General features: G+C 32.9%; 4 protein-coding genes across 9 annotated transcripts; 3 read left to right on the forward strand and 1 right to left on the reverse strand.

The window, feature by feature from the left end:
* Nucleotides 1-1,082: 1,082 nt before the first annotated feature.
* On the forward strand, nt 1,083-5,392 carry LOC105134050 (uncharacterized vacuolar membrane protein YML018C-like). Its single transcript, XM_011038292.1, has 8 exons — nt 1,083-1,564; nt 2,322-2,711; nt 2,969-3,186; nt 3,633-3,703; nt 3,818-3,919; nt 4,381-4,498; nt 4,584-4,719; nt 5,095-5,392. The coding sequence occupies exons 1-8, from the start codon at nt 1,484-1,486 to the stop codon at nt 5,155-5,157; spliced, it is 1,179 nt and encodes a 392-aa protein (XP_011036594.1). The 5' UTR covers nt 1,083-1,483; the 3' UTR covers nt 5,158-5,392.
* A 2,412-nt stretch (nt 5,393-7,804) lies between these two features.
* On the forward strand, nt 7,805-11,050 carry LOC105134052 (ER membrane protein complex subunit-like protein (DUF2012)). Its single transcript, XM_011038293.1, has 7 exons — nt 7,805-8,014; nt 8,091-8,137; nt 8,905-9,013; nt 9,312-9,375; nt 9,462-9,578; nt 9,667-9,775; nt 10,654-11,050. Exons 1-7 carry the CDS (start codon nt 7,920-7,922, stop codon nt 10,749-10,751), a joined length of 639 nt encoding a protein of 212 aa, XP_011036595.1. The 5' UTR covers nt 7,805-7,919; the 3' UTR covers nt 10,752-11,050.
* Nucleotides 11,051-12,392: 1,342 nt separating this feature from the next.
* LOC105134139 (probable beta-1,3-galactosyltransferase 9) lies at nt 12,393-18,663 on the forward strand (the record flags this gene model as incomplete). Its single annotated transcript, XM_011038438.1, has 12 exons — nt 12,393-12,451; nt 12,787-12,850; nt 12,951-13,000; nt 13,112-13,302; nt 14,228-14,288; nt 14,432-14,504; nt 14,838-14,961; nt 15,068-15,155; nt 15,716-15,766; nt 15,922-15,993; nt 16,441-16,553; nt 18,324-18,663. Coding segments are annotated over 12 exons (969 nt in total), but the record flags the coding sequence as incomplete, so codon positions are not given.
* A 466-nt stretch (nt 18,664-19,129) lies between these two features.
* Nucleotides 19,130-25,017, reverse strand: LOC105134053 (uncharacterized). 6 transcript variants are annotated; one of them, XM_011038299.1, is made up of 13 exons: nt 24,571-25,015; nt 23,604-23,701; nt 23,411-23,497; nt 23,156-23,303; nt 22,189-23,031; nt 21,872-22,014; nt 21,586-21,780; nt 21,376-21,466; nt 21,113-21,275; nt 20,485-20,595; nt 20,310-20,406; nt 19,484-19,551; nt 19,130-19,362 (listed from the first exon to the last, which is right to left on the reverse strand). In XM_011038299.1, exons 1-12 carry the CDS (start codon nt 24,949-24,951, stop codon nt 19,491-19,493), a joined length of 2,418 nt encoding a protein of 805 aa, XP_011036601.1. In that variant the 5' UTR covers nt 24,952-25,015; the 3' UTR covers nt 19,130-19,362; nt 19,484-19,490. The 6 variants fall into 6 exon arrangements, 5 of the variants coding, with proteins under 5 accessions (XP_011036601.1, XP_011036598.1, XP_011036597.1 ...); XM_011038296.1 differs by having other exon boundaries at nt 19,130-19,340; nt 23,138-23,303; XM_011038295.1 differs by having other exon boundaries at nt 19,130-19,358; nt 23,138-23,303.
* Nucleotides 25,018-26,409: the final 1,392 nt, after the last annotated feature.

Here is a 26,409-nt window from a genome sequence, read left to right on the forward strand (position 1 = left end):
TTTTTTTTTCAATTCTAGAATATGTCTTTGCATGTCTCCTAACACCAATTTTTGAACATTTTTTTCTCTTGAAAGACCTTTGTATCCTTTCTAATACAAGAACGCTATATTTTATTATCTCTTTCAGTCATGATTATTCCATCACACAACAAGCAAATGATAATTTTAATCAACTCCTTAAATAAGCTTAATAATCAACCTAATCAAACTAGAAAACCTGAAAAGAAATAAAAGTCACAAACAAATCAGGAAAAAATAAAATTATCTATCTTAATATTTTATTTTTTAAACTAAATAGAAAAAAATATTTTTCTAAACTAAATAAAAAACAATAATAACTAAGAAAAATCCCTAAAAATCCTACTTCATCACCGATTAACCCTAATTAATGATTTTTTAAAAGACAAAACTATATTGTTTTTTTAAAAAATAAAGTCTAGTTAATTAGATTGCAGACTAACCTATTAATCCAATCATGTTAAATATAATCAAATTTAAGTTAATTTTTTTTAACACCAAACTTGTGCTTAGAAACAGGGTAATCAAGCAGGTGAAGATTGAATTTAATAACAATAATATTTACTATCATGTCTATAATTAAATTATTCGTTCCACATCCCGACTTCCTATCAAACAGTATTAAAAATAATTGTGTTGAAAATATTCAAAATATAGATAATTTTATCGAGTGCTTGTTTATCGAGTGCGGTGTACGTGTACCTCACAAAAAAAGCATGTAATACATTTCTTCATGAGCTGCGCCAGAACAAGCACACCCAACCCTCCTTTAGATGTAAAAAATTGATTGAAAAATACCTGACGGTACAATAAAAATCACCAATAAAAATGTTTTAGAGTCGTGGCGTAACGATTTTAATAGGAAATTTTTTATTTTTATATTTAGATTCGATTCATTATATATATTTATTATTTTCGCAATATTTTATTTATTTATTGAACTTATATAATAGTTAATAAATTAAAAAATTAATTATAATACATATAGTTGAATATAATATCTTGAATTATAAAAAAACGAAACCACCAAAATAAAAAATAGTTAAAGATAATAACCACCAAAACTTGAAAAGAAAAAAATAATAATATCTAACAAATTAAACGTCTTTCTCTCTACCTTTGCTCCCTCCCTTTTTTTTTTTAGTTAATTTCCCGAGCTAATTCTCTCTTAATTTGCAAGAATCTCTTCCTTTGGGTTTTTTGTTTCTTAACTCGCAATTTACACCAGCCGACGGGTTAAGCATCGAAGCACAGGCCTACCAAGCCTGGGAGAGAGATATAACATCACCCTTGACCTTCCGTTTTTCTTGCAAGATTTTATGGTCATTAATTACAGTTGATTATACCTAGGAACGCTGTCGGTGACCAGTACATACTCAAATTAAGATCTGAGAAATTTTGCAGATCTCTGAAATTCTGTGGCTGTTTTCTTTATCTGGGTTTTTGTTAAATCTGTGAAACATTCATGGGTTGGAGATATAAAGCTGGTTTGTTCTTGATAGCTGCCGTTGTTATTATATGGGTCACCTCTGCTGAAGTTACCCAGGTAATTTTAACTTCGTTTTTTTCACATATTCCCCCCCTTTTTTTGTCGGGAATTGAATTGCGTATGTGTTTTGGTTAAATTTGTGAGTCGTTGATTAGATGTGTATATGCACATTATGTTCTTGTTATCTCAGGGTTTATGCAATTGGCCCAGTTGTTGAAAGTTGAAATCAGCGTTTGCTTCTGTTTTGTTTTGCCTGAGATGCTATGGCTGTTTTTTCTTTTGTTGTTATTGGAATTGTTGTTGTAAAAGAAATACAGTTTTGTGTTAAAAATTCAATTTTGAGATTGCTTAATTATAAAACTAAGCTGTATTGATTCACCCTTTTACATTTGATGGGTGGTTTGGGAGTTTTTTCTGTGAAAGATTCTTTGGTTTACAAAGAAATTAGGTGAAAAGAAGGGGAACGCCGAATTTTGCAGAAAATAAAAATTATCAGGCAAATAATTGTAGGTTATTTAGTCGAGCTGGTGATGGAAATAGCGGAAGTGATGTATGCGAATATAATAGAAAACAACACAGATCTGTAATAACATGATTACTATCTTTCTTTACTGTCTGGTTTCTTTGCAATGGAATGGATTGTAGGTGGATAACCATAGGAATTATGTTCGTGCTAGTGTTTGCTAGAGAATACTTGAATTTTTATTGAAATTTAAGGAAACAAAACTCTAAATGATAAGGTTTTCGTGCATTTTAGTTTTTTGGACTAATGAATGATGTATTAGTATAAAAATGCTTTGCCCTTGCCCATCAGGATATCTTTGCAGATTATAAGCAACCATTTGCAGTGACATATCTTGGAGCTTCTCTTATGGTGGTTTACCTCCCATTGGCATTCCTTAAAGACTGGATATGTAATCTGCTAAAACGAGGGACTTCTAAAAGTGGTAATGATGCAGCCAACATAAATGGGTCATCCGATGAATTTAGCTCTCCTTTAAGTCACAAAATCTTTGAACTGGAACTTCAGGGAACTTTGACGAAAAAAGGCAGTGAACTGGACCTTACATCTTCAGAAGAAGGAAGGCCTTTAGTTTCTAGACACAAGGATGATTTGAATGTTCTGAAACATGAAAAAGAGCTCACAGCCAGAGAAATTGCTATGTGTGGTTTTTATATCGCCCCTATCTGGTTTGTAACGGAGGTAAGGCTTCTTCGGGATTATGTTTTCCTTTATGCCTTTTGGCACTATAACAATCCATTTAATGTATCTAATATTGATCAAGGGAATCTACCAACATTGCTTTAAAATGCATGTACAAAACGAAGATAAGAATGTTTCTATATTGCTTGTCCATGTATGTATGCTAGGTTCACTCTTCTTTTTTGTATAGGCTTTCAGTTCATAAAATTAACAGGAATTCAAGAAGGTTCTTAGTTAACCTCTTTTGTTGTGGTCAGTACCTATCAAATGCTGCACTAGCGCGAACGAGTGTTGCGAGTACTACAGTTTTGTCATCAACTTCTGGACTTTTTACTCTTTTCATTGGTGCATTTTTGGGTCAAGATTCTTTAAATGGAGCAAAGGTGATAGCTGTCCTGGTGAGCATGGCTGGTGTTGCCATGACTACTTTGGGAAAAACATGGGCTGCTGATGACTCACAACTAAGTGCTTCTGTGTAAGTCCACTGCTCTGTATTTGTTGGTTATGCTGCCTTACTTTTAACTTCCCTATCTGTCAGCATAAAGCGAAATAAGGACATCATTGGTGCTGTTCAATGTGCCCTTATAAGGTACCTTTCTAGTAATGCACCAAAAGACTTTCCAATTCAGGTTCCCAGTTCATTTTTTCTAAAGTATAAACAGAAAAGTGATAGTTAAGGTTTGTTTGTCTTCTAAGGTGAATGTTACCTGCACTGAAAATATTATAGAGCACTGAGTCAAATAGTCTACTGATACTTCAACACATTTGATGCAAATACCGTGGTTGCTCTACATGCAGTAGCATCTTATGCAGGATTATAACTTCATCAAATTTGAAATGTTTTATTTGAGCAGCTATTATTTAATAAGCTTGCTCTCTGTACTTCATTTGTGGGCATTGATGGTTGATAATTGTGTTTAGAAATGGCAAACGCTCTCTTGTTGGGGATCTTTTTGGGCTTCTCTCAGCCATGTCATACGGACTATTTACAGGTTGGCTCACTTGATTGCTTAATGTATTTTGTCCCAATATACATAGATGGTCATTGTCCTAATTTAATTCTGCCAAATTAGTGTTAGTGTTTCACTTTTCAATCATTGCTGCAGTTCTTCTTAAAAAGTTTGCTGGAGAAGAAGGGGAAAGGGTTGATGTGCAAAAGTTGTTCGGATATATAGGATTGTTTACACTAGTAGCTCTGTGGTGGCTTGGTAAGATGTGTTATTTGTTCAGTGTCCTTTTATTGGGTGAAGTTACAATATCATGGGATCATAGCTTTCTAGGATGTGATTTGATGATTTAGGCACAGAATACTAGTCATTTGTGGATTCATCATTCACCCTCAGATAGACTTACTAGTTCAACTAAAAAACTTTATTTTTGTCATTACAGACCTGGAGTTTAGATATTGATATTCTTAAAGCAATCTTGTCTTCTCAATTTGTGTGGTGATGGCTCTGTTCTGCATTCGGTTTCCGTTTCAAGCCTTGATTCAATCTTTTTTTATATATATATATATATATATATATATTGATGTTTTGATGTGCAATAAATCTGAATTAAAAACAATTTATCATTTTGATTTCACCGTTCTCTTTTCCTCTTGGGTTTTCTTTGCCTGGATGTATCATATCCTAACTGACTGAATCATTGTTTTCTGTTGGTCTGTCAGTTTGGCCATTGACAGCCCTGGGAATTGAACCCAAGTTTACAATCCCTCACTCTGCTAAACTGGATGAGATAGTTCTTGCCAACGGCTTTGTTGGAAGTGTCCTCTCTGACTACTTTTGGTACATGAAAGCAACCCTTCTTTATATCACTGCTTCATATTCATCATTCTAGCCTCTCATGCTAAAGTTGCTTTGCTCCTGCTAGGGCATTATGTGTTGTATGGACAACTCCATTGGTGGCCACCTTGGGCATGTCCCTCACCATCCCTCTTGCCATGCTAGCTGATATGGTGATTCATGGCCGTCATTATTCAGCAATTTACATCCTTGGTTCTGTTCAGGTAATGAATTCCATTATCATAAAAGTGCTTCTGAGTTAAGTTTCTTTGACATCATGGAAAAAGATTAGTATTCATTATATCTGCCACAAATTAAAGTACTGAGATTTAGCTAATCTCTCTGTCATTTTCTTCTCCTTCCATCTTATGATGAAAAGGGTGGAAAGCTGCTATTATTTTAGTAACAACTGTCTGGTCATCACTCCCATGCATATAAAATCTTTTGTTACGAAGTGATGACGGCATTTGGATATTGCTTGATTAAATGGCCCGTTGCCTTGTTTTTTAGACAGGAGCTGGAGTTTGTTAGTTGTGTCTTTGCGGAATAAATGACAGTGTAATCCTATCAATTTGATGTTCTTTTGTCATGTGCTGCAGGTTTTTGCTGGGTTCGTGATAGCTAATCTTTCTAATTGGTTCTCGAAAAAGTTAGGGTTATAGCATTCAGTGAAATCATGGCCTAAAGCAATCCTGCTTTTTTCTCAGGGCCTTTCTTCTCCCCATTTTGATTTGATCCTCGATATGGTTGTTGTTACACATATGTATCGTCATCGCAAGTGTAAATGTAAACCACAGGTTTTGTATTTTGGGATGATCATGTCTGGTGGAGGGAGGTGCCCTAATTGTAAAACACATTTTTGTTCCAAGGAAAAAATATTCTGTTTTTTTTTTTTTTGTACTTTGCAACCAATATTTTAGATATTATACCTTTTATTTTGTATGCAGATCTGATCAATTTCAAGAGTAAATTCTCATTATTTTTTTTAGATTAACGTGGGTGTCCGGGCCAGCTTACGCGCACCACGACTAATCTCACGGGCCCTGAAGTTAACGACCATGTAAGCCTTCAGTGGCCATCATATGAGCAACCAAGGACTCGAACCTGAGATCACAGAGGGAGCAAACCCCTTGATCCCAAGTTCTTACCACTTGGTCACCACCTAGATGGTTGTATCACCTAGATGGTTGTAAATTCTCATTATTGCAGTGCACTACAACTATACAATACTAAATAACATACCATAGAATATTTTGAAAACCAAAGAATCCATTAACTGCGAAGATTTTGGGTGCACGCCACCGCCTGTTAGAGGGTCACCTAGAGGATTGGGTACATCGTAATTCTTTTTTCTTTCTTGGTCGGTGGTGAGGCAAACGGAGGCATATGGGGGGAGATTTGACAACTTTAAGTTCATCCCTCTTCTATTCTCTCTCCTTTTCATTTAGTGTCGTTGATGGTAATGTTGTCGATGACAGTGTGAGGTGGTGATATTGTGTTCGGCGTGACTCTGGTGGCTAACATTGAACTATGTCGTTGTTGATGAGGCTCATGTTTTGTTGGCGTTACGAGCTAGTGATACTGTGATTGGCGTGACTGGCGTGGCTGCCGTTGAAAGAGGTGGTCGCCGATAAGAATTTAAGCTAATAGGCAGGATGAAAAATATCAAATCTCAGGATGCTCGGTGTAATTTTATTTATATTGTTCGTTACATGTTGAAGCTAATATGGAGGTTGAAGTCTCAAGAGAATAGTTCTTAAAATTGATTTTGGTTTAACAGATTAATTTAAAAAAATTAGAATTTAAAGCTTGTGGTGGTTTCGAGTTGAAATGGACAAAACAATAATCCTACTAAATTTGTTCAGCTCAACAAGGTTTTTAATCATCTTATTGACATGGTTGAGTTTGGTTGGATAACAATCAAAATATTCCAATTTCAATAATAATAGTTATTTTAATTTAATTAGTTAGATTATAGATTTATTTTTTTAAAATTATTAGTTTAAGTTTTATAAATTTTAAAATTATTGAAAACTTACATTATTATTAACTTTAAAATTCATATAATAAAATAAAATATATTTAAATTGCTTTGAATATTTATATTAATAAAATAATAATAATACTAATAATGATAATAAGGATTACTACTTGAATTCATTACGAGACTCGAGATTCGAGCTTGAGATTAGAGCCTTTCTTTTCCCCTCTCGAGTCGGTTCCTAGAAGCTCAAAAGTTGTGTTCAAATCTAGCCTCGAGCCTGGGGACCCTTGCCCTTACCCCCGCCTGGGTTCGAATCTCAGGCTGTCTACCCTTCGGATTACCCTTCAATTCTATTATAGTAGTAGCCTCGGGAAGGTGATGCAATTGAGACTGTCCTTTCGAGAATGGATGCTGCTGAGAGCAGGCCCTGAGCTGCTGCCGAATAGTGATGTGCCGTTGCTCTTATCATTGCATGTGCAAAATGAAATTACTGATAGCCAAAAATCGGAATCAACACCCGTAGAGTGACTAGACTAGAAACCTTTTAATTTAAGGGTCATGTATTATTTTCAAATTATTTTAAGGAAGTGTTTGTTTTTATGATTTAAATGTTATTTAAAAAAAAATTATTATTTTTTGTTTTTTGAATGGTCAAATTTACTGATATTAAAAATAAAATAAATTTATTTTAATGTGTTGTGCTAAGAGCGGGCCCTGAGCTGCTGCCTAATAGTGATGTGCCGTTGCTCTTATTATTGCATGTGCAAAATGAAATTACAGATAGCCAAAAATCGGAATCAACACCCGTAGAGTGACTAGACTAGAAACCTTTTAATTTAAGGGTCATGTATTATTTTCAAATTATTTTAAGGAAGTGTTTGTTTTTATGATTTAAATGTTATTTTTTTAAAAAATTATTTTTTTTTTGTTTTTTGAATGGTCAAATTTAATGATATTAAAAATAAAATTTAAAAAATAAAATAAATTTATTTTAATGTGTTTTTAAATAAAAAAAATATTTTAAAGAATAATCTTTTCTGCAATTCAAACATATTCAAACAAGTAGGAATAAATTCATATCTTTAATCTAGTAATTGATTGGATAATTTACATAGAAAATTGAGAGAAATTAAAATAAATCTTTTTTTTTTTGTACTCCCCCCTAGTCACTTGTGCAGTCGTACTAATATTTTGGGCTAAAATGGCTTTGTAACTTTCTTGGTTTAATGCCCTGGAACTATGAGCTTAGGGCCACATTGATAGAAAACTTCTTTTTCGCAAATATTAAAAACAAAAACCGGTAAAAATAAGGATTATAGTCTAATTACATAAGAACAATAAACCACACAAAATTTATTTATTTATTTTTTAAAAAGGACTGAATCCAGTTTTTGTCAGCTGCTGGAGGCTCGAAGCTTTCTGTGATTTTAACCTGCTATCATGGCATCGTTTGTAAGATCGAGACCGGTGATTCTCCTCCTCGTCGTTCAACTATGCCTCTCTCTTCTCTCTCCATCCCTCGCAATTTCATCTGGGTACGGTTTCTCTTTTTGTTTTTACGTTGATTGCTTATTTTGATATTAATTAAGTTATTGTTTTCATTATTACCAGGTCTTCTGGTGATGGTTACGCAATCAACGGTAGAGTGAAGATCCCAGGTAATTTTTTTTGTGCAATTTACGTGTTTCTTACATGTTAAGTTTTTCTTGCTATGCTCCTTAAACTCAATACTCCAGTCAATAATTTTATGCTTAAGATGATGTCTTTTTCTTGGTTTGTTTGGTAAAAAAATGATGGGTTTGTTGAGACCTTTTGTGGGCCATTTTTAGATGCCCAAATTAGTTCTAAATCCTATTGCTCTTGTTTTGAGAAATGTGTAAAATCTACGGTAGAAAAGAGTTGTTTGTTGTTTTATGAGGGTATTAATGGGTGATGGATTTTGATGTTGCGATCTTGGTTGGGGACTCGTGTGAATGTAATTGTTCTAGTCCATCCTTGGTGAATTGTTGTTAATCTTAGTTCGATTGTGAGAAAGAATTTTTTTTTGTTGGGAAAGGTGAGAGTAAACCGATGCATAGCATAAGGTCATGATAGTGATTTCTTTAGAAGTAGAAGTCCAGCCTCTGTCTGCGAAGTAGAATTTGCAAAATAAACTATATCACTATGATTTTGTCACTAATGTTGGTAATGTATATAATGTGAAACTATGACACAGATTAGCTAGCCTACGCAAGGTCAAATAATATTCTGCCTCGGCGAAGATAGTATCAATAGATTGCTGATTGGTGGCTTATTTTTGTCTAGAACAGCATTAACAGCATTAACGAGTATAATTTGTTTTTGCACCTCTTACATCTATGTTTCTTATTTGTATCCTTTTTTCTTTTTTAGTTCATCTTAGATTATTCCTGAATTTGTTAAGCAGGTATTGATGCAAAAGGACTTGGAGGTCATGGAAAGATATCCAATGTCAAAGTTGTACTAAATGGTGGCCAACATGTTACTTTTCTGAGGCCTGATGGATATTTTTCATTGTATCCTACTGTTTTTTCCTTCTTCTATGCATGGTTCTGTTTGAACTTGACTAGTGATAGCTTTGGCATGCTTTTTTTAAATAGCATGATTCAATTCTTCATATGCCCTTTTAGGAATTTAATCAAATCAATTGTTTGAAAACCATACCCCTTTCCATTGGTTGTAGGTTTTTGGGGGTGTTTCTGCTGAGGGTTGACAGAGTGACTTTATTCACATATAAACTTTGATGTTGTAGCATTAAGGGGATGCTAATAAGCACTCTCTATTTACTTCTTTCCTTGACTTGTCTATTAAAAGTCATAATGTGCCAGCGGGGACCCATTTAATTGAAGTGGTGGCTATCGGCTATTTCTTTTCTCCAGTAAGTCTTTCAATCTGTAAAATTTGATCAGTGAATTATCATGTAGTATTATACTCCCATTATTGAATTTTCTTTAAAACATTTAGGTCCGAGTTGATGTTAGTGCTAGATTCCCTGGTAAGGTTCAGGCAACACTAACGGAGAAAAGGAGGAGTCTGAGTGAAATGGTATTAGAGCCATTAAAGGAAGAGCAGTATTATGAGGTCGATCCTTCTCTCTCTGTTCATCTTGATATAGTTATTTAAGGAATTACTAACCTACCTTTTCGCCAAATATCTGATTCTCTTGCAGATTAGGGAGCCCTTCTCCATAATGTCTGTTGTCAAAAGTCCGATGGGTCTCATGATGGGATTTATGGTGTTGGTTATGTTCATAATGCCAAAATTAATGGAAAACATGGGTAAAGTACTCTTATTCATGGCTTTGAGGAATTGCACTAGACTTGATAGTTGACTCATAGATTTGACTTTTTGAATGCATGTTGTCACTTGAGGGGTTTATGAGGTGAAGTACTGCCTAATAATGCAATGTTCTGACCAGCCGAAGAACATGATTTTTAATCCGCTGCATCCATTATCCTGTAATTTGCTATAACTGGTTCAGGAAGTCATGGAGAATTGTGTTCCTATTCTGGAATTTTAGGATTTTAAATAGCCATTTATATGGCTACTACTTTTTCACATGCATTGATTCTTTTCATTTTCATGCTAGATATTCTTGACACATTCAGCCATAGACATAGACATTATTTTCCCGTACAAATTATCAAGAAAATCTTATTTGAGTATTTCTAGCTAGTGAAATGACATAGTTTTACCATTTCTCAATCTTTAATTTGTGACCTCTTCAGCTCCAAGTATGTTAATTTGTTTTAATTATTTTCTGCGATTATTGGTCTCGTGTGATTTGCAAACATGTAGCATTCACATGCAAGACTCCTTGGACAGGCCTTTTTTCACATGCCCGTTTGCCTTCAGCTATCAACGAGTTTGATAACTTGCTGTTTATGTGACTGTTGACATGAACCTGGACTTCCATTGCACATGTTTTTTTATATATTTTTGGAGCTTGTCTTTTAATGTATTATACCACCAAATGCACATTTGAAGATTAGTGGAGCTTTCCACAACATCATGCCAGACTTGTTAACTCGACTGCTATAGATGACATATTATTCCACTGTTTTTTTTTTTTTTTTTGTACTTTACCAACCGTATTAATCTGTTTATGTTTGACGTACTTCACCAACCGTATTAATCTGTTTATGTTTGACAACAGATCCCGAAGAAATGAAGAGAGCACAAGAAGAAATGAGAAACCAAGGAGTTCCATCCCTAGCAAGTATGTTGCCAGGAGCTGCAAGGAGCAATAATTAGAGGTGAAATGCGATCCTGCTATTCGATTTAGGCTAAAAGAAGTAATATAACATTATTGCTATCGACGGTCAAATCTTCACTCCAATCTGGTAGTTGGGAGATGCTAGTTTTACTTTGTTGACAATGCTGATGGATGAATTTACTTGGAAAACACTAAATTGTGTAACACTGACATCATTACTCACGAGTTTGTTTGCTTGACGGATAGACAAAGCCAAAGCCCTAATTTCCATGTGCTGTGTTTCTGACATGTTGATTCTTAAACTCGAAGCTTCTTGCAAAGAACCAAGTTAAAAGAAGTTACTCCATCGGACACGGATGATGTAAGTGATCTGTGTGGGCTGTTCTATCATCTATTTAAACAGGGTGTTTGTTACAATAGTCTTCATTCTTTTGTTATCGGCTCACCCAATTCAGTCACAGAAAATAATTAAATTTGACTGAAATCATGGTAACTTGAAGTCGTGGAAGAAAAAACCCAGTGAGCAACTTAGGGACTGCCACAGAATGCTCTGCTAGTCGTGAGAAGAGCAAGGGCTACTTCTATGTGCAGTTCATTTTTTCTCTCCTTGTTCTGATCAAAACTATGGGTTGACTGGATTTGATGAAGTTAGGTGATCAACAAAAGTTGTTGCTAGAACTATCATGAGGAAAATAATTAATTAATGTTTTGAGGATCAGTGCTATGCTTAATTTGATGTTTCTCTATTCTAAAAAATATCCTTTTATTCCTCGTCAATATCAATTTTTTATTATATATTTCTTAAAATAAAATCAACTAACGAATATATATAAATTACAAGGATTAATTAATTATTTTCAAAACTAAATAGAGTATTTAATTTGATTTGTAATACTAATTTATATCCAACGTGACATTTTCAATATATACATCTTAATTCAAAAGCGCACACAATATATATATATATATATATATATATCTGTGTGTGTTGTGATTTTGAATTGAGATAATTTTAAAATAAAAAAAAATAGATGAATTTTAAAAGAATAAAATATTAAATAATAAAATTAAAAATAAATTAATTTTATAAAAGGACAACTTAAAAAAAAATTAAAATTAACCTGTGTTAACTTTTGAAACTCGTAATTTTATTTATGATGTTGAGACTAACCCATTGAAGACAAAAAATAAAAAAAATATATATATTTTATAAAAAAATATTGAGGGATGAAATTACAAAAACAAATGTAATTAAAAAATATTTTTAAAAAATAAATAATAATAAAAGGAATGGAGATCCAATTTAATATAAAAACAAATTGAAATTAAATATTAGAGATGCATTTGAAAAGAAAACTTAATTAGTAAAATGATAAAAAAATCAGAAGAATAAAGATAAAATTTTATATAAAAATTAAATAAACCAAATGATTATGGATGAATTGAAAACAAATAAAAAGAAGATGGAAAACATAACAAATAGCAATTAATATTGAATTATGGATTTATTTTATTTTATTTAAAAAAAAAAAACTAATATCGAATTATGAATTCAAAAAAAAATAGGGATATTGATTTGCATTAGCTTCTCAAACATATAGCCCGGATCATTAAATTAGAAGTATCACATATAGAAGCAAATCAAATACTAAAAGGTGAAATAAAATGAAAAAATTATTTACACTTCTCTTTTCCTAGCTTTCTTCTCTTGCTTCGCTTGGCTCTACGTTGCTGGCCGGTTTGTTTGTTTCCCTCATTTCTTCATTTATTTCTCAATATCAGATTCATCAAAAAAAAATAATGTTGCTATAATTATTGAGAATTTGTGGATTTAATTATACTAATTTTGAATTTTATTGATGGAATTTGGAAAATATTCGATATGAGCATTTATTAGGACGTGTTTGGCAAAGAAAAAAATGGATATAATTTGTAATTGCGAATGTCTTAGCGATAATTTATTGAGATCGTGGTGATTAGAGTTGTATAGTAAATAAATTAATTTTAATTAAGAATTATGGATTTAATTGTAATTGGTGCGTTTCTGTTTTGTTCTGTTTGGCTATGGTTTAGGTTATGGCAAGACGCAGAGAACAGAACAGTACTTTCTAATCTTCTACAGAGAAATGCAGCTCAGGTTCGTGTATCGATCCCTTTTTTATTTTTTATTTATTCATTCATAAGAGAAATGAAAAATTATATTAATTTTTGTGTTGTTTTCGCATGTTTGTTTGCAGGGACCGAAGTTGCTTACAGTTGAAGATAAGCTAGCTGTGCTAGGATGCAAGTATGTTTTTCTGTCTTCTTTATTTATTTATTTTTTTCGAATTTTTCAAAATTGAATTTTGTTTTACTGTGACATGAATTGGTGTTGTTGATGGTGATTAATTAATTGTAGGGATCTGGAGAGGAGGGTAGTGGAGGCAGAAATGGAATTGACGTTGGCTAAGAGTCAAGGGTACTTAAAAAGTTGGCTGTCACTAAATGAGTCTTCGTCGGGTAAAAAGTTTCTTGCAGTCATTGGTGTATATACTGGATTTGGTAGTCACTTGAAGCGGAAGGTGTTTAGAGGGTTTTGGATGCCAAGAGGTTAGTTGATGTTTGATATATAATATGTTGGCTTTGTAATATGTTCTCTTTTGAATAATTGTTAAGGTTGCAAATTTTGTTTGGTTCTGTTTACTGTGGTGGATTTTTTTATTCCATTGATTTTCATCCAATAAAGCAACAAATAATGGCATTATACTTTGACTTTGAAAGACTGGAATATTTACTTGTCGATTCCCTTTTATGTAATGATTTCCTCTGTTTTTTACAAACCTTCATTGTCGTCCTCTTCTCTTTTCTTTTTTATTGAAGTTTGTGGGAATTTATTGGCTGTTGTCCCTTACGTTGCTATCTTCCCTTCCTCGTCGAATACATAGTTATTATCATAGATCTCACTTACCCTTGCTGGCTTAACAACTTGATTCTTGATTTCCTACATGGTGCAGCAAATAAAGAACAAACTCAAAGCACATAATTGAGTCTAATTATCAAGAGACATGAAATTGGCACCCTACAACGTAAGGAACAACAGCCAATTTCATGTCTCTTGGTTTAAGAGTCTAATTATTTTTTTTATCAATGCTTTCTTTTGCAAATAAAGAACAAACTCAAAGCACATAAAAGAAAGCATTGATAAAAAAAATAATTAGACTCTTAAACCAAGAGACATGAAATTGGAAATATCTAAAATGAATGGTATATACCAAATATGGCCAATCTAAATGAAAGAAATTCTAGTTAGAATCTTGTATAATTAGGAAGGTAATTAACCCAATAAATAAAATCCCTATTCTTCTTATTGTGATTTTCTGCTTGCATCCCCGTAACCAGAATGTTGTTACTTATGACACTGTCATGCCACATAGTATGTCTATCGTTGTTTTTGTTGGTTTCACAATGTGAATGATGGTCATATATAATTTACTTCTTGAAAAGTAAGTTACCAGGATTATTATTTCTTTTGTAGGTGATGCCTTAAAAAAACTTGAGGAAAGAGGAGTAGTAATCCGTTTTGTGATTGGACGCAGGTTTTCCCTTGCACTGTAGTCTTATTGTATTATTTGCATATGATTTTTTTTTCTATGAATCAATTTGCTTGGTTTGATTTCAATTTCTATGGTTGAGGTAGCTACTAATGCCATGGATTTTATGATAACTTTTAAACTGGCAGTGCTAATCGAGGGGATAGCTTAGATCGAAATATCAATGGTGAAAATCGTTCAACAAAGGATTTCTTGATTCTTGTACGTGATGCAATGCGAATTTGTATTCATAGCTTATCTTTTTAAATGTGCACATGCACATTTTCTAGTATTGTGTACTTTCAGTGGTTATGAATATTGGCACTGACCTTTCAAAGTTTTATCCTTTCCTTATTATATGTCCTGGATTCAAATTAACACCTTTTCCTGTTCATAATCACTAGATATTCCTTAGATTTGAACTTAACTCTGGATGCAAAAAGCTGACTTGCTTTCTTTAAATCAAATATATTTGCATGGTGTTCCTCTTCTTACTGGTTACTTGGGATTCTTCTGGATGGAATTTAAGTGCACTTATCATTAATTTTGTTTCAGGAAGGTCATGAGGAGGCTCAAGAAGAATTGCCCAAGAAAGTGAAGTCCTTCTTTAGCACTGCTGTGCAAACATGGGATGCGGAATTTTATGTAAAAGCTGATAACAATATTAATCTTGATCTTGGTATAGCTCAATGTCTTATATGGTTATTTGAACATACACGAAGGATATTCAACTTTTATTCATTAAAACTTCTTTCCATTGTTGTTTGCTGTGTTTTCTTGTGTAGAGGGATTAATTGAACTTCTTGAACATCGTCGCAGTCAAGCTAGTGCATACATTGGCTGTATGAAATCTGGAGAAGTTGTAACTGAAGAGTACGTGTTTTATCTAATATTATTTCTCCCTAATTATGTTTCACTACCTAGATGCTTTGCAGATATCTAAATATGCGGTATAACTGCTTTATAGTTTCATTAAGTATTTAATGGAAATTTTGGGCTTTCCTTCCCCATATATTTGGAATAATTAAATTCATATTACTTGGCATTATTCTCCTAACTTATCCACCATCATGTTTCAGTGCTGTCATTCTGATCTGCTTGGTAAAATTTATGCAAAGTTAATATATCATTTCCTTCAAGAGCGTTTGCCTGGTTTGGAAAGCATGAAAAATACATATCTGCATTGTTCCATTTTTCTGTTGCATTTATAATTACGTATTGATCCAACAATTACAACGCATGTGTGCATTTCATTCATACTTTCATTTGGGCAAAGTCATCAATTTGCCAATTCTTACTTTTAAGTCATGTGAAAATTTGTTATTTTTTTCAAAGCAGCTTGAGGTTCCTAGCTTTTCTCAGCCCTGGAACATTTCAATTTTGAGGTTATTGGAATTTGCTTCAAGGGTATATGACCTTTTGTTGTTTTTCAGGGGAAGCCCATGGTATGAACCTGAATGGTGGAAATTTGGAGATGAAAAATCGTAAGTGGCTGAACTTGTGAATGACAACGCAATAAGATGTTTCCTATCTATGTATTACTGATAATTTTGGTTGATATCTGCGCCATCACTTTATGGTTTTGAAGACTGCTTGAATGGCGAGAAATTGGATAAACATCAATCTCTTATCATTTCAGGTACTTCCGGCATGCAGCTGGTTCACTTCTTATACTCTCCAAAAAATTGGCTCGGTATATTGACATAAACAGGTTGGTTATAAATTCTATAACTGGGAAAGCTTTAGTAAGAAATCATGTTAAAATTTTAATGGTGAGGATGGACTTGGGTTTATTCAGGACTTGGGGGTTGCATCTCCTTGCAATTTGGTACATGATAGGAACTCTAGGATTAATATTAGATCGTATAGTTCTACTACATTAGCAGTCCAAAACCCTCAATCCTCTTTGTATGATGGTCATTGAGCCATATGTGAAGTGGATAGAAGTCTTCCAGCATGCTTTTCTGAAGTATAAGAACCAGACTTCTGATGGTGTTAATTGCAAGTAAGCTATTTAGTTCTTATGAGAAGTCCTGGTGATTGAGTAGCCCATCCTTGTGTTATTCACATGTGCAGAATTTTACTTCAGTTAAGATCAGACAATTTCATCACTCTCCACGTGAGCTACAAACTAATCCAGGTTACTTATTACGTGCAGCGCATCTCTAAAGACTTATGCTCATGACGATACATCAGTGGGATCCTGGATGATGGGTCTCCAAGCAACCTATATAGATGACAATCGTCTTTGCTGCAGTAGCATTAAACAAGGTAAGCTTTTCATATGATGGCCTTTTGATACAAGTGGACATATTTTTCTCAAGCTTTTACTTCTTTTTTTCTTTTTCTTAGACCTGTTCTTTTCTTTTCCTTTCTGAGTTGATAGCTATCGTCTCAAGACTTGATAGCTTGAAAAGCATACATTAGAAAAGAGAGAGAAAACCACACTTGTAATTATCAGAGTGATACTTCTTTTCTACCACGCATGAAAGTTTCATTAAAGTGCTGGGCTCTTTTTAGTCTGCTTTGCACCTGCTTTTATGTTACGTTTGTGGTGTAAAAAACGATGTAACGTATTTATAAAAATAATATTTTATACTACAGGATTCATTAAAAAAATAAATTTGAAATGCAGTTTTCATGAATCAATTTTTATATTTTTTTAATTATATTTTATAAAATATTGTTTATTTTGTGTTTTAAAAGTATTGTTCAAAAAAATTAATTATTTTTTTGCTTCAATTAATATTTTTTTAGTGTTTTTAGATCATTTTGATACATTAATATTAAAAATATTTTTTAAAAAATAAAAATATATTATTTTAATACATTTTCAAGTTAAAAACATTTTAAAAAGTAACTGCAACCACACATGTACCAAACATTTTATACATATTTTTTAAGTTTACGTACAATAAAAAAACATGTAACTAAATCTAACTAATCTAGCTCACCATATTTTTAAAATTTTTTTTTTTAAATCACAACCACAAAAATATCTCAAAAAAAAAACACTATAATTATTGTGAACGTGATTTTAAAAAAATGATTTTTTTATGTGGTTGGTTTATAAATGTATAAGGAGTTAAAATTGTAGTTTGACTTTATTTTTTCAAAAATCATGGCATTATATCTTTGATTAAAATTATAATTGAGGTTTTTATTGTATATAAAATGACCAAAAATGTTATAAATTAATTTATTGTTTGTTGTAATGGGAAAAATAATATTTAATACAAACAATAATTGGTATATAAAAAAATTTATTTTATTTTTAATTAAAAAATAAATATTATTGCTCCATCAAACTTATAATTTCATCACGAATATAATTCATACATGAAACTCTCCGATGCCCACTCCGATGCCCACGTATTTATGATTGTTGAACTATATCAATTAAAGTTTTAGCAAAATATATCAGTGTTTCCTTATAAAATACAAGTTTAAATTGTTGTGTTTTGAAAGAAAATATTGGCATGTTTTACAATAATATCATTAAGTTTAAATTGTTATGACATCAATAATATTATATAACTACATCTAAAGAAAATCGATCCAAGATATTATATTTAACAAGTGTCATTGTTATTATAATTTTGTTACTGCTAAAACTTTAATAGATGTGATTCTGCAATCATAAATATATGGGCACTAGAAAATTTAATGTATAAATTATGTTTATAATGTATTGCAACAAGTTTAATAGGATAATAATATTTATTTTTTAATAAATAATAAATAAATTTTTTATATTAATTACTATTTGTACTAAATATTATATTTTCTATTAAAACAAACAATAAATTAATGTTTTTTTTATCATTTTATATAAAATATAAACCATAATTTTAACCAAATATATCATACCCAAGCATAAAATCAAACCATCATTTTAACCCCACACACACCACAACAAAGTGATTTTTTCATTTGTTTCAAACCACAATTATAATAATTACAACAAAAACAAGCACTCTTAACATTCCAGTTTACCTTACAACCTGCGCTAACCGCAAACATGTCGATGTTCATTTGCAGACAAGGTTTGTTCCCTGGCTTGATCAGAGAGTGAGAGGCTTCCATACAGGTTAAACTTGCTTTTACAGTTGTTTATCGGCACATTCAGCGACATATGCTACTATATTTCACACTTCATGCTGAGCTCTCACGTTCACCAAGACCTATGTAGCATTCACCGTATAATTCTTTTTAGGTGCAGAGGTTAGCCATTCTTTTAGGATTAACAAGCAAAGTGCATATTAGCGCCGCAGTTTGCGAACGCATCATTTTATTGATTGCAAATAGTTTTAATCAAAATATTTAGATGATGCCACATACATCATATATATTTTTTGAAAATAAGATAGTAGAATGCATACCAGACTAAAATTTATAAGCAAAGAGAGTATAGACTGTGGAGCTTAAATTATTTTTTCAGTCTTTAAATTATTTATCTTTTTTATTTGCTTTCAATGTAAATCATATTTTAAAAAAAAAAGATAAATCTTTATTTTAATAGACTCACTCGATCAAATTTCAAAAATTAAGGGACTATAAAAATCTGTACTGGCAAAGGAAATGCAGCGGCAAGCTCTCAAGTCTCAACCTCACCATTCTATTGTGCTAAAAAAAAAAACCTTTCCTTTAGCTCAACAGGCTGAAAGTGAGAACTTCTACACAGGCAGCTAATCCAACAATTACTCCTGTTTTTACAAAAAAGATCCATTCACGAGTGCTATAAAAACTAGCAATGGCAACAGATGTGCAAGACACTGTCTTCTAACAGGATTGGAGAAGTTCCTTTTTGCCGCAATGTGAATCCTACTACAATTGCACAAAATACCAAGCAAGAAGTCCAGGAAGCAAACCTCTAGCATTTGAAAAGCTTTAACCTAACAATGTTGTGCATGTGTACAAGAAGAGGAAATAGCCTTTACAGGGAGGGTAAAATACAGCAGTTGTTCCTCTGAACTTTCATCATCATCCCAGGCATGCCAAAAAGGAGTCAAAATCTCCAGATGCCATTGACCATGTTGCGATCAAACTATGCGAGAGCTGAGGGGACAGGTTGCCCTGGCTTTGCATATCATTGCACGCAAGTAAACAAGAGACAAAAATAAAAATAAAAAGAACTCGAGCAATTTTGAGGAACTCGGAGCATTTTTGCCTAAAACGTCTATTGGTGACTCTCTTCTTACCTCGATCTTATTTTAATGCGTCGATTGAAGGGGTTTCGGTAGCTTTTTGAACCCTAAGCCTTTTTGTCCTGAAATCAAAAGAGAACTTAACACGGTCAAGCATATCAACCAAAAAGAAATAAAAAGAAAAGAACATGCGATAATTAGATCAAATATATCTATTATAGGCTATAGCATCGCCCTTCAAGAACAAGGTCAACTTTGTTGCCCAGGATACCTGCAAGAAGTACCTACATGTAGACCCATATACACAATAATATCAGATTCCTAAATATAAACACAAATGAGAAGACACAACGTGTGATTTTGATAGGTCAAACATGCATCCCAACAGAAAGTTGTCGTGCATTTCTTTCTCGCACATGAACTGCACAAGAGGAACAGATCATGGTGCGTTTTGGGCAGGTGGTTGCACAACAAGTGAATGATGACAATTCTAGTTTAGTTTAATTTCAGATCAAAAGGGGCCAACATTTTCTTCTTCTGATTTCTACATGATAAACGAAGTCCCTAGAAGTGCATGTAAGAGGTGAGATTCATATGGCATTAGCATGTCTCCCTTCACAAGTCACCTCTCCTTTCTAGTAATTTTAATACCAATCACACCGCAATGCTGGGGTAATTAAGTTATATGCTTGTGGGTATTAGGCACCAACCTATACAAATAATCAAATCTCCAAAAGGTAAATGTCTAGTAAGTTCCTACTGGTTACGAGCTTTCCAGTCCTAAAAAAATTTTCTTTCTAAAAGGGGAAAGCATGGGGAGCTAGAAGTAAACTGTAAGATGACTTCTCAGTGCAAAAGATGTATCAATCAATGTCATTACCTCGAGGAAGTGATGTATTTCTCAATTTCCAGTTTCTGTTCATCAGCATATACCAACCATTTTTCACTTGGTGCAACAGAATTCCATGTACCCATATCTGTACAAGAAAAATAAATGATGATATGCAGCATGTTTACTTCATACACACAAATGAAAACAAACGAAGCATCCTGACCTTGAAGCAGAATATCTGATTGACCATTGTAGCCATTTAGTTTCCAGAAAGCTCGGCCATCAACGTCCAGAAGGACAGGCTCTGTTCTGACAGCATTGGATAATAATCTCTCTGGCCATTGCAGGTAAAGGTTAAATATATATGTTTGCAAATTATACATTAAATTTGCATGTACGATCAAAAAAGAACAATAGATTAATGCAAAGAACTGATATAACAAATCCTACTAGCAAGCATATGATAGATGTTTCAAAAGATATAATTTGATCTCAGATTCTTCAGTTTCCTGTAAATGTCTTTCTTCTCAAAATTTAAGGGCATTCTCTTCGACAGGTCAAATAATTCTTATCTAGTAGCCTTCTACAAAAGTTGGTCATGTGTATACATGGAAAGAAAAACCAAAAAAATTATCCCTTGTCTGATCTTGATTTTGGCACCAAATTCCAGTGGCCAGCATAACAATTATTTAGTATAGAGCAACAAACCCAAAAGACTATCAAACCACCTAAGCCCACTGAATATCTAACAGTATTTAATAAAATCAAAGCAAACATTTTTATGCAATCACGCTAGCTTCAAAAGTTATATTTTGCAATCACATTAACTTCAAAAGTGGAAATGCACTTACTCTTCAGTGCCATGGCCTCCAGCATTTCTGAGTGGGCTTGTGCAGCTTCACTTTTTATTCGTGAAACCATTTCTTTATGGTTAGAAACAGAAATGGGAGCACCATTTTTCTCAACAATAGCTTTGGCCACCTCGTCTAGCATCTTCTGTTTCAATTTTTTCTCCTGTTCCAAACAAAAAAGAGAAAATAATTAATTTGCAAACAAAGGATGGATTCACTCACATCACTGAAAGGCCAACATTGCCATTTACAATGACTATGACCTTATCCTTCGCTGCAAGAACTTTTTCTTTGGCTTCCTTCTGTCTTTCAAGAAATTTAGAGTTTTCATCATCAATCCAACTGCGTAACTCTCTGGAAAACATATTTATAAACAATCAAAATAAGATAGTAAAATGTTTTGTCAACACAGATTGATTATTGTAGAACCAAATGTAAAGGACCCATTTCCTCATTCTGTTGTTGTCGCTTACTTGGTATTAAGAGCTTCATCACATATAAGATTCAAGAGTTTAAGCTTTTCTGCGCTGTCTAACTTATCATATCCTTCATTACCCCAGTCAAAACAATTAGAGGGAAGTTCTTTTGATAAGAAATGGCATTTCGAGACATATTTCCTGAGAGCTTGAAACCATGAGTTTTCATTTGTTGTAGTTAGGGGTGGAGATCTGAACAAGAAACCACAAAATTGTCATTCTCCTGTCCCCGCACGAAGCAAAAGTGGTTGAGAATAATTAGAAAACGTAATAGATTACATACTCTTCTCCTATATCCTTTTGAATCAGAGACAGTAGCTGAATATGAATCTGGGCTAGATGATAGGATTGCAACCGACGCCCTCTTCGTCCATTTATTATTTCCCTGAGTGCAATTTCAGCTTGCCCCTTCTTCAGACCAAGAACCTAATCAGGGGGGAAGAACAAGGACAATCAACAAAGTCATGAATAACGAACAGGGAAGATGGAAACAAACTACAGCACGGTGGCAACAATTATCATCCATTTACATAATTAAACTTGGTGGAAATTGTCACAATGCTTCATTTGGTTCAATAGTAATAGAAGACTTGTTCATACCTTACCAAAACTAGCACAAAATTCCAAGAATTGCAATGCATTACCAACAGTCTCGGGAGGTAACTCAATGCCTGCTACAGCCGTTAAGCAGGTTCCCTGAGGCAATTGAATGTCCACGTCAATTTCTTTGTTCTGAAGTTTAATGGTACGCCTCTCATTGGCTGTCTTTGATTTGGTTTGAAATTCTGCAGGAAACTTGTCAACTTTGCATGAGTCTCCAGCCATCTTGGTCTCCGTTTGAATTTTATCACTTCTAAAGCCACAAACTATTCCACCATTACAATTTGCACCAAGTAAAACTTCATTCTGGTAAACCTCTAGAGGCTGTGTCTTAGTCTTTTTCTCAACAAAAGCATCTTCATTCTTTCCATTTTTCAATTCTTTCTTAGAAATTTCCTGAGGATGTGCCCTAGTCTTCCTTTTCTTTTCAGAAGAATCTTCATCCTTCTTATTTTTCTTCACTTTGCCCTTGGAAAGTTCCATGGACTTTGTCTTGGACTTCTTTTCCTTTGCAACATCACCTTTATCTATTTCATTGTTCTTCATTTCATTTTCATAAACATCTTCAGTAACTAGAGGCTTCTTATAACCACCCTTCGTACTGCCATTACTAACTTTCCCTAGTCCTTCCCTTTTTGTTTTCTTCTGACCACTCTCCTCTAAATTAATTTCAGCATCCCTGTTACCATTACTACCAACTTCCTTCAGTCCTTTCCGTTTTGTTTTCTTAGATTTCTTCTCGGCAGAGATGGGTGTTAAATTCTGAGGATGCAGATTCGTATCAATGTTTCCATCGAAAGAATTTTCCTTCCCTGGTTTCCATGGAGAAGCGACTGTAGACTCCTGTTAAAGCATCAATTGACGTATACGTACGGCAAATCAGAAATCCCATGGATGAAGCAGCCTAATAATCATAACAAAGGACCATCGTTAGCAAACACTTCCAAACCTTATGTGACGACGCACTCTTTGACGAAACATCATTGGCTTTCACATCCTTGTTGTGATTCAAATTTTCAGAACCTTTAATCTGCAGCAGTTCCGAGACAGAAGAAAACCCATTTTCCTTGGCTGTGTGGACAAGTATTCCAGTGGGCTTGTGGCCTCGTTTCTTCCTGGAAAAACTGTATTCTATTAGATTCACCAAGAAGACTAGTTATATCCAATAATATCATCACTGAACTTCAAACATGATGTACAAGTCAAACATTGATGTACTTACATGCAGAAGCTACAGTTGCAAATGCCCCTACACTTGGGACACTGCCAGTCATCCAACAATGCTACCTCTTCTGCTTGCTCTCCGTATCTAAAACACCACCAGCCAAAATGTATTGAGAAAAAAACTAAATGCAAAAACCTCCTTAAATTGTTTGACGAAGTTTGTTATACGAGAATTGCGTCACCAAGCTAACCTGTTTAACAGGCATTTGTGGCAGAACTTGAGAGCACATAGTTTGTTTCCTTTCTGAATTGCACATGCTGCAGCAAAATCCATTGTTTTTTGGCGGCACTTCGATGATTTTAAACAAACAAGGACAAAACAAAGAAGGATATCAATTACAAAGAGAACAGACATGGAAAAAAGATCAATGAGCCCATCAATTGTACTACCACCACCGATTTAGAGATAATAACATTACCAAACCACTTTCTTGATTCGCTTTCGTGTGAAACAACAAAATTAATGTAACTGACCAAAACAAGTGCTCTTAACATCATTAGGAAAAGATCCCGAATTCCACTTTCATTTTACCTTCCCACATACTATCATCAACAAACAGAATCGCAAGGAGATACTAGGCAAAAAAGAGCATAATTGAGCATATACACAAAGTAAACTACGAGATAAATAAATCATGAATATACTAACTAAGAGATGAATAAATCACAAAAGCAATTATGGGTCATTGTTAAATGAGCCGAAAACTTAAAAAGGGACTTGAAACTTAGATTTCTTTAGCTTTCCTACATCTTCACATTAACCAAACAGAAAACCATGGTAGGGTTTGCTTGTTGTATAGAATTCTATCAATAAAAAATCGTGAGAGTAAATTCATGGCTTCTCTTCAAATAACCACGACTAGGAGCTAAAACTCGAAACTTAGGGTTCTTTCGTTTTCTTGCATCTTCCCGTCAGCCAGACATAAAAACAATCAAGAAAGTATACGTAATATCTAAAATTCTATCAACGGAGAAATCATACAAAGTAGATTCATGGGTTCTCTTCGGATCAACCCAACAAAAAAAAAACCAAGAACTGAAACTTGGAGCTTAGGTTTCTTTCATGTTCTACTTTCTAGCACCCTCCCTCAACCAAACAAAGAAAAAAAAGGTTCACTTATTATAATCTAAAATTGTATCAAAAGAATCACTCGTTACTTGATGACAAGTCTTCCCATTTTCAGAATCATAGATCCTCCCTCCAACAACACGAACTCCAGGACGTTTTGACCGACTCTTCTTCTCTACAACTTCTTTTTCCTTCAACGCGACAGGACTTGAAGTAACTGCCATGCTTGCGAGACTATGCTTTGCGAGACAAGAACAGAACAGGTTACTAGTGTTATAGACCTCTACAAAAGAAAGGTTCTTTCTTGCTTTGCTTTGGAGTTTGGAGATTCGCGCTTTGATTATCTCTCTCTGGTTGTGGCGGGAGATATATTTTGATGTGTATTTTGGTTTTGGAGGGATGAAGGAGCGCCAAGTTGAAATTTTTTGAGGGTTTCCTTGTCTTTCTCTCTTCTTTTTTGCCTGTCTCATGATTCATTTCTTATTACAGGACATGGCATCAAGAAGCTGGAAGATCATTGATTTTGGTTTTTCGTGTGGAGTCATTATTGTTAAATTCCAACCACCTTAGTGGATCGACCTTGCCTTTGGTATGAGCCCAGATAAAAAAATAAAAAAATAAATATTGATCTGGTTCAATTTAGTCCAATTTATCTTATCAAAATTTTGTTTAATAAAAAAATAAAATAAGATTATTTTAATTAACTTGAGACAATCGAATTAATTCATAACTTAATTCTTGAGTTGAATAGTAGATTCTGTGATTATTTATGTTTGGTATGAATTTCTAGATAGACGTCGGAAAGATTGTAGAATATTTGATATAAAAGATGATGTTTTTATAGATTATTAACAAGAGCTAAAACTCATTGAAAAAACATTGTTCACCTTGTTCGGGAGTCATGCTCTCTAGAATAGTGCAATGCCGTGTCATTTCCATGAAAAAGTCTCTAGAATAGCAATTGGGAGTAGTTTAGTCTTTGCCCGTAGCTTATTGCTGTACAGTCTGGGGGTAATAAAGTTTAATTGTATTTTATTTAAAAAATTAGTGTTAAATAATATTTAATAATACTATATCAATTAGAAAAAGGTTGCATAATAAATTAGTATTTGTAGAATTTGATCATAATTTTAATTTTATTCATGATAATATTTTACATGATATTATTATTGCACTCTCAAAAAACCATAAAAATTATAATTCTTGTCAGATGAATTACACACGTGATAGAATTGTAGATAATTTAATAAAATAATAAAAAATATTTTATATTAAATATTATATATTAAATGATGTGACAACAATAGTTAAATCTACAATATTTAAATTAAAAATTATTAATATATATATATATATATATATATATATATTAGTTATTCTATAACCTCAATTTAAAGAGTATTATTAATCAATCATATTAAATTATTTTTTGTTCAGTTTTAATTTCAACAACAGTTTTAACTAGACATATATAAATATCAAATCAGTCTCAATTAAAAGTATCTTTTCACCAAATAATTTTTTTAAAATTACAATTATAAAAACTATAACAATATCAAACACACTCCAAGTTAAAAATAAAAAGAATTTAGTATTTTAATAAATAAAAAAAATAAAAAAAAATGACGCTAGGACACATAGGCAAGTAAGAGACACCAAAATCATTTAAAGGAGGTCTGCAACATCTTCTACTAACCAAAAACTATTTTTCATCGTATCGTTAAATGCTATAATTTATTTGTATTTCTTGCCATCACGTTGATATTTTTTTTTAAATCTCTCTTTCCACTTATAGTGTTTGAAAATGTAAATGGAATTATTTTTTACAATTATTTTTTATTCATAAATAAATTAAAATATATTATTTTAAAATCATTACATCAAAATAATCTAAAAAAATATAAAAAATCAATTTAAATAAATAAAAA

This window comes from Populus euphratica, unplaced genomic scaffold (assembly GCF_000495115.2).
Source record: "Populus euphratica unplaced genomic scaffold, PopEup_1.0 scaffold40.1, whole genome shotgun sequence".
Taxonomy (NCBI): Eukaryota; Viridiplantae; Streptophyta; class Magnoliopsida; order Malpighiales; family Salicaceae; genus Populus; species Populus euphratica.

Bases quoted from the DNA above. Each gene is read 5' to 3' on its own strand.
- LOC105134050 (XM_011038292.1), top strand. From the start codon at position 1,484: ATGGGTTGGAGATATAAAGCTGGTTTGTTCTTGATAGCTGCCGTTGTT. The intron at 3,187-3,632 runs GTAAGTCCACTG...AATTGTGTTTAG, and splicing joins TCACAACTAAGTGCTTCTGT to AAATGGCAAACGCTCTCTTG. The intron at 3,704-3,817 runs GTTGGCTCACTT...TCATTGCTGCAG, and splicing joins GTCATACGGACTATTTACAG to TTCTTCTTAAAAAGTTTGCT.
- LOC105134053 (XM_011038296.1), bottom strand. From the start codon at position 24,951: ATGAGACAGGCAAAAAAGAAGAGAGAAAGACAAGGAAACCCTCAAAAA. The intron at 23,498-23,603 runs GTTAGCTTGGTG...GTGGTGTTTTAG, and splicing joins CACAAATGCCTGTTAAACAG to ATACGGAGAGCAAGCAGAAG. The intron at 21,467-21,585 runs GTAAGCGACAAC...TATGTTTTCCAG, and splicing joins GATGAAGCTCTTAATACCAA to AGAGTTACGCAGTTGGATTG.
- LOC105134052 (XM_011038293.1), top strand. From the start codon at position 7,920: ATGGCATCGTTTGTAAGATCGAGACCGGTGATTCTCCTCCTCGTCGTT. The intron at 9,014-9,311 runs GTATCCTACTGT...GTCTATTAAAAG, and splicing joins CCTGATGGATATTTTTCATT to TCATAATGTGCCAGCGGGGA. The intron at 9,579-9,666 runs GTCGATCCTTCT...ATTCTCTTGCAG, and splicing joins AGGAAGAGCAGTATTATGAG to ATTAGGGAGCCCTTCTCCAT.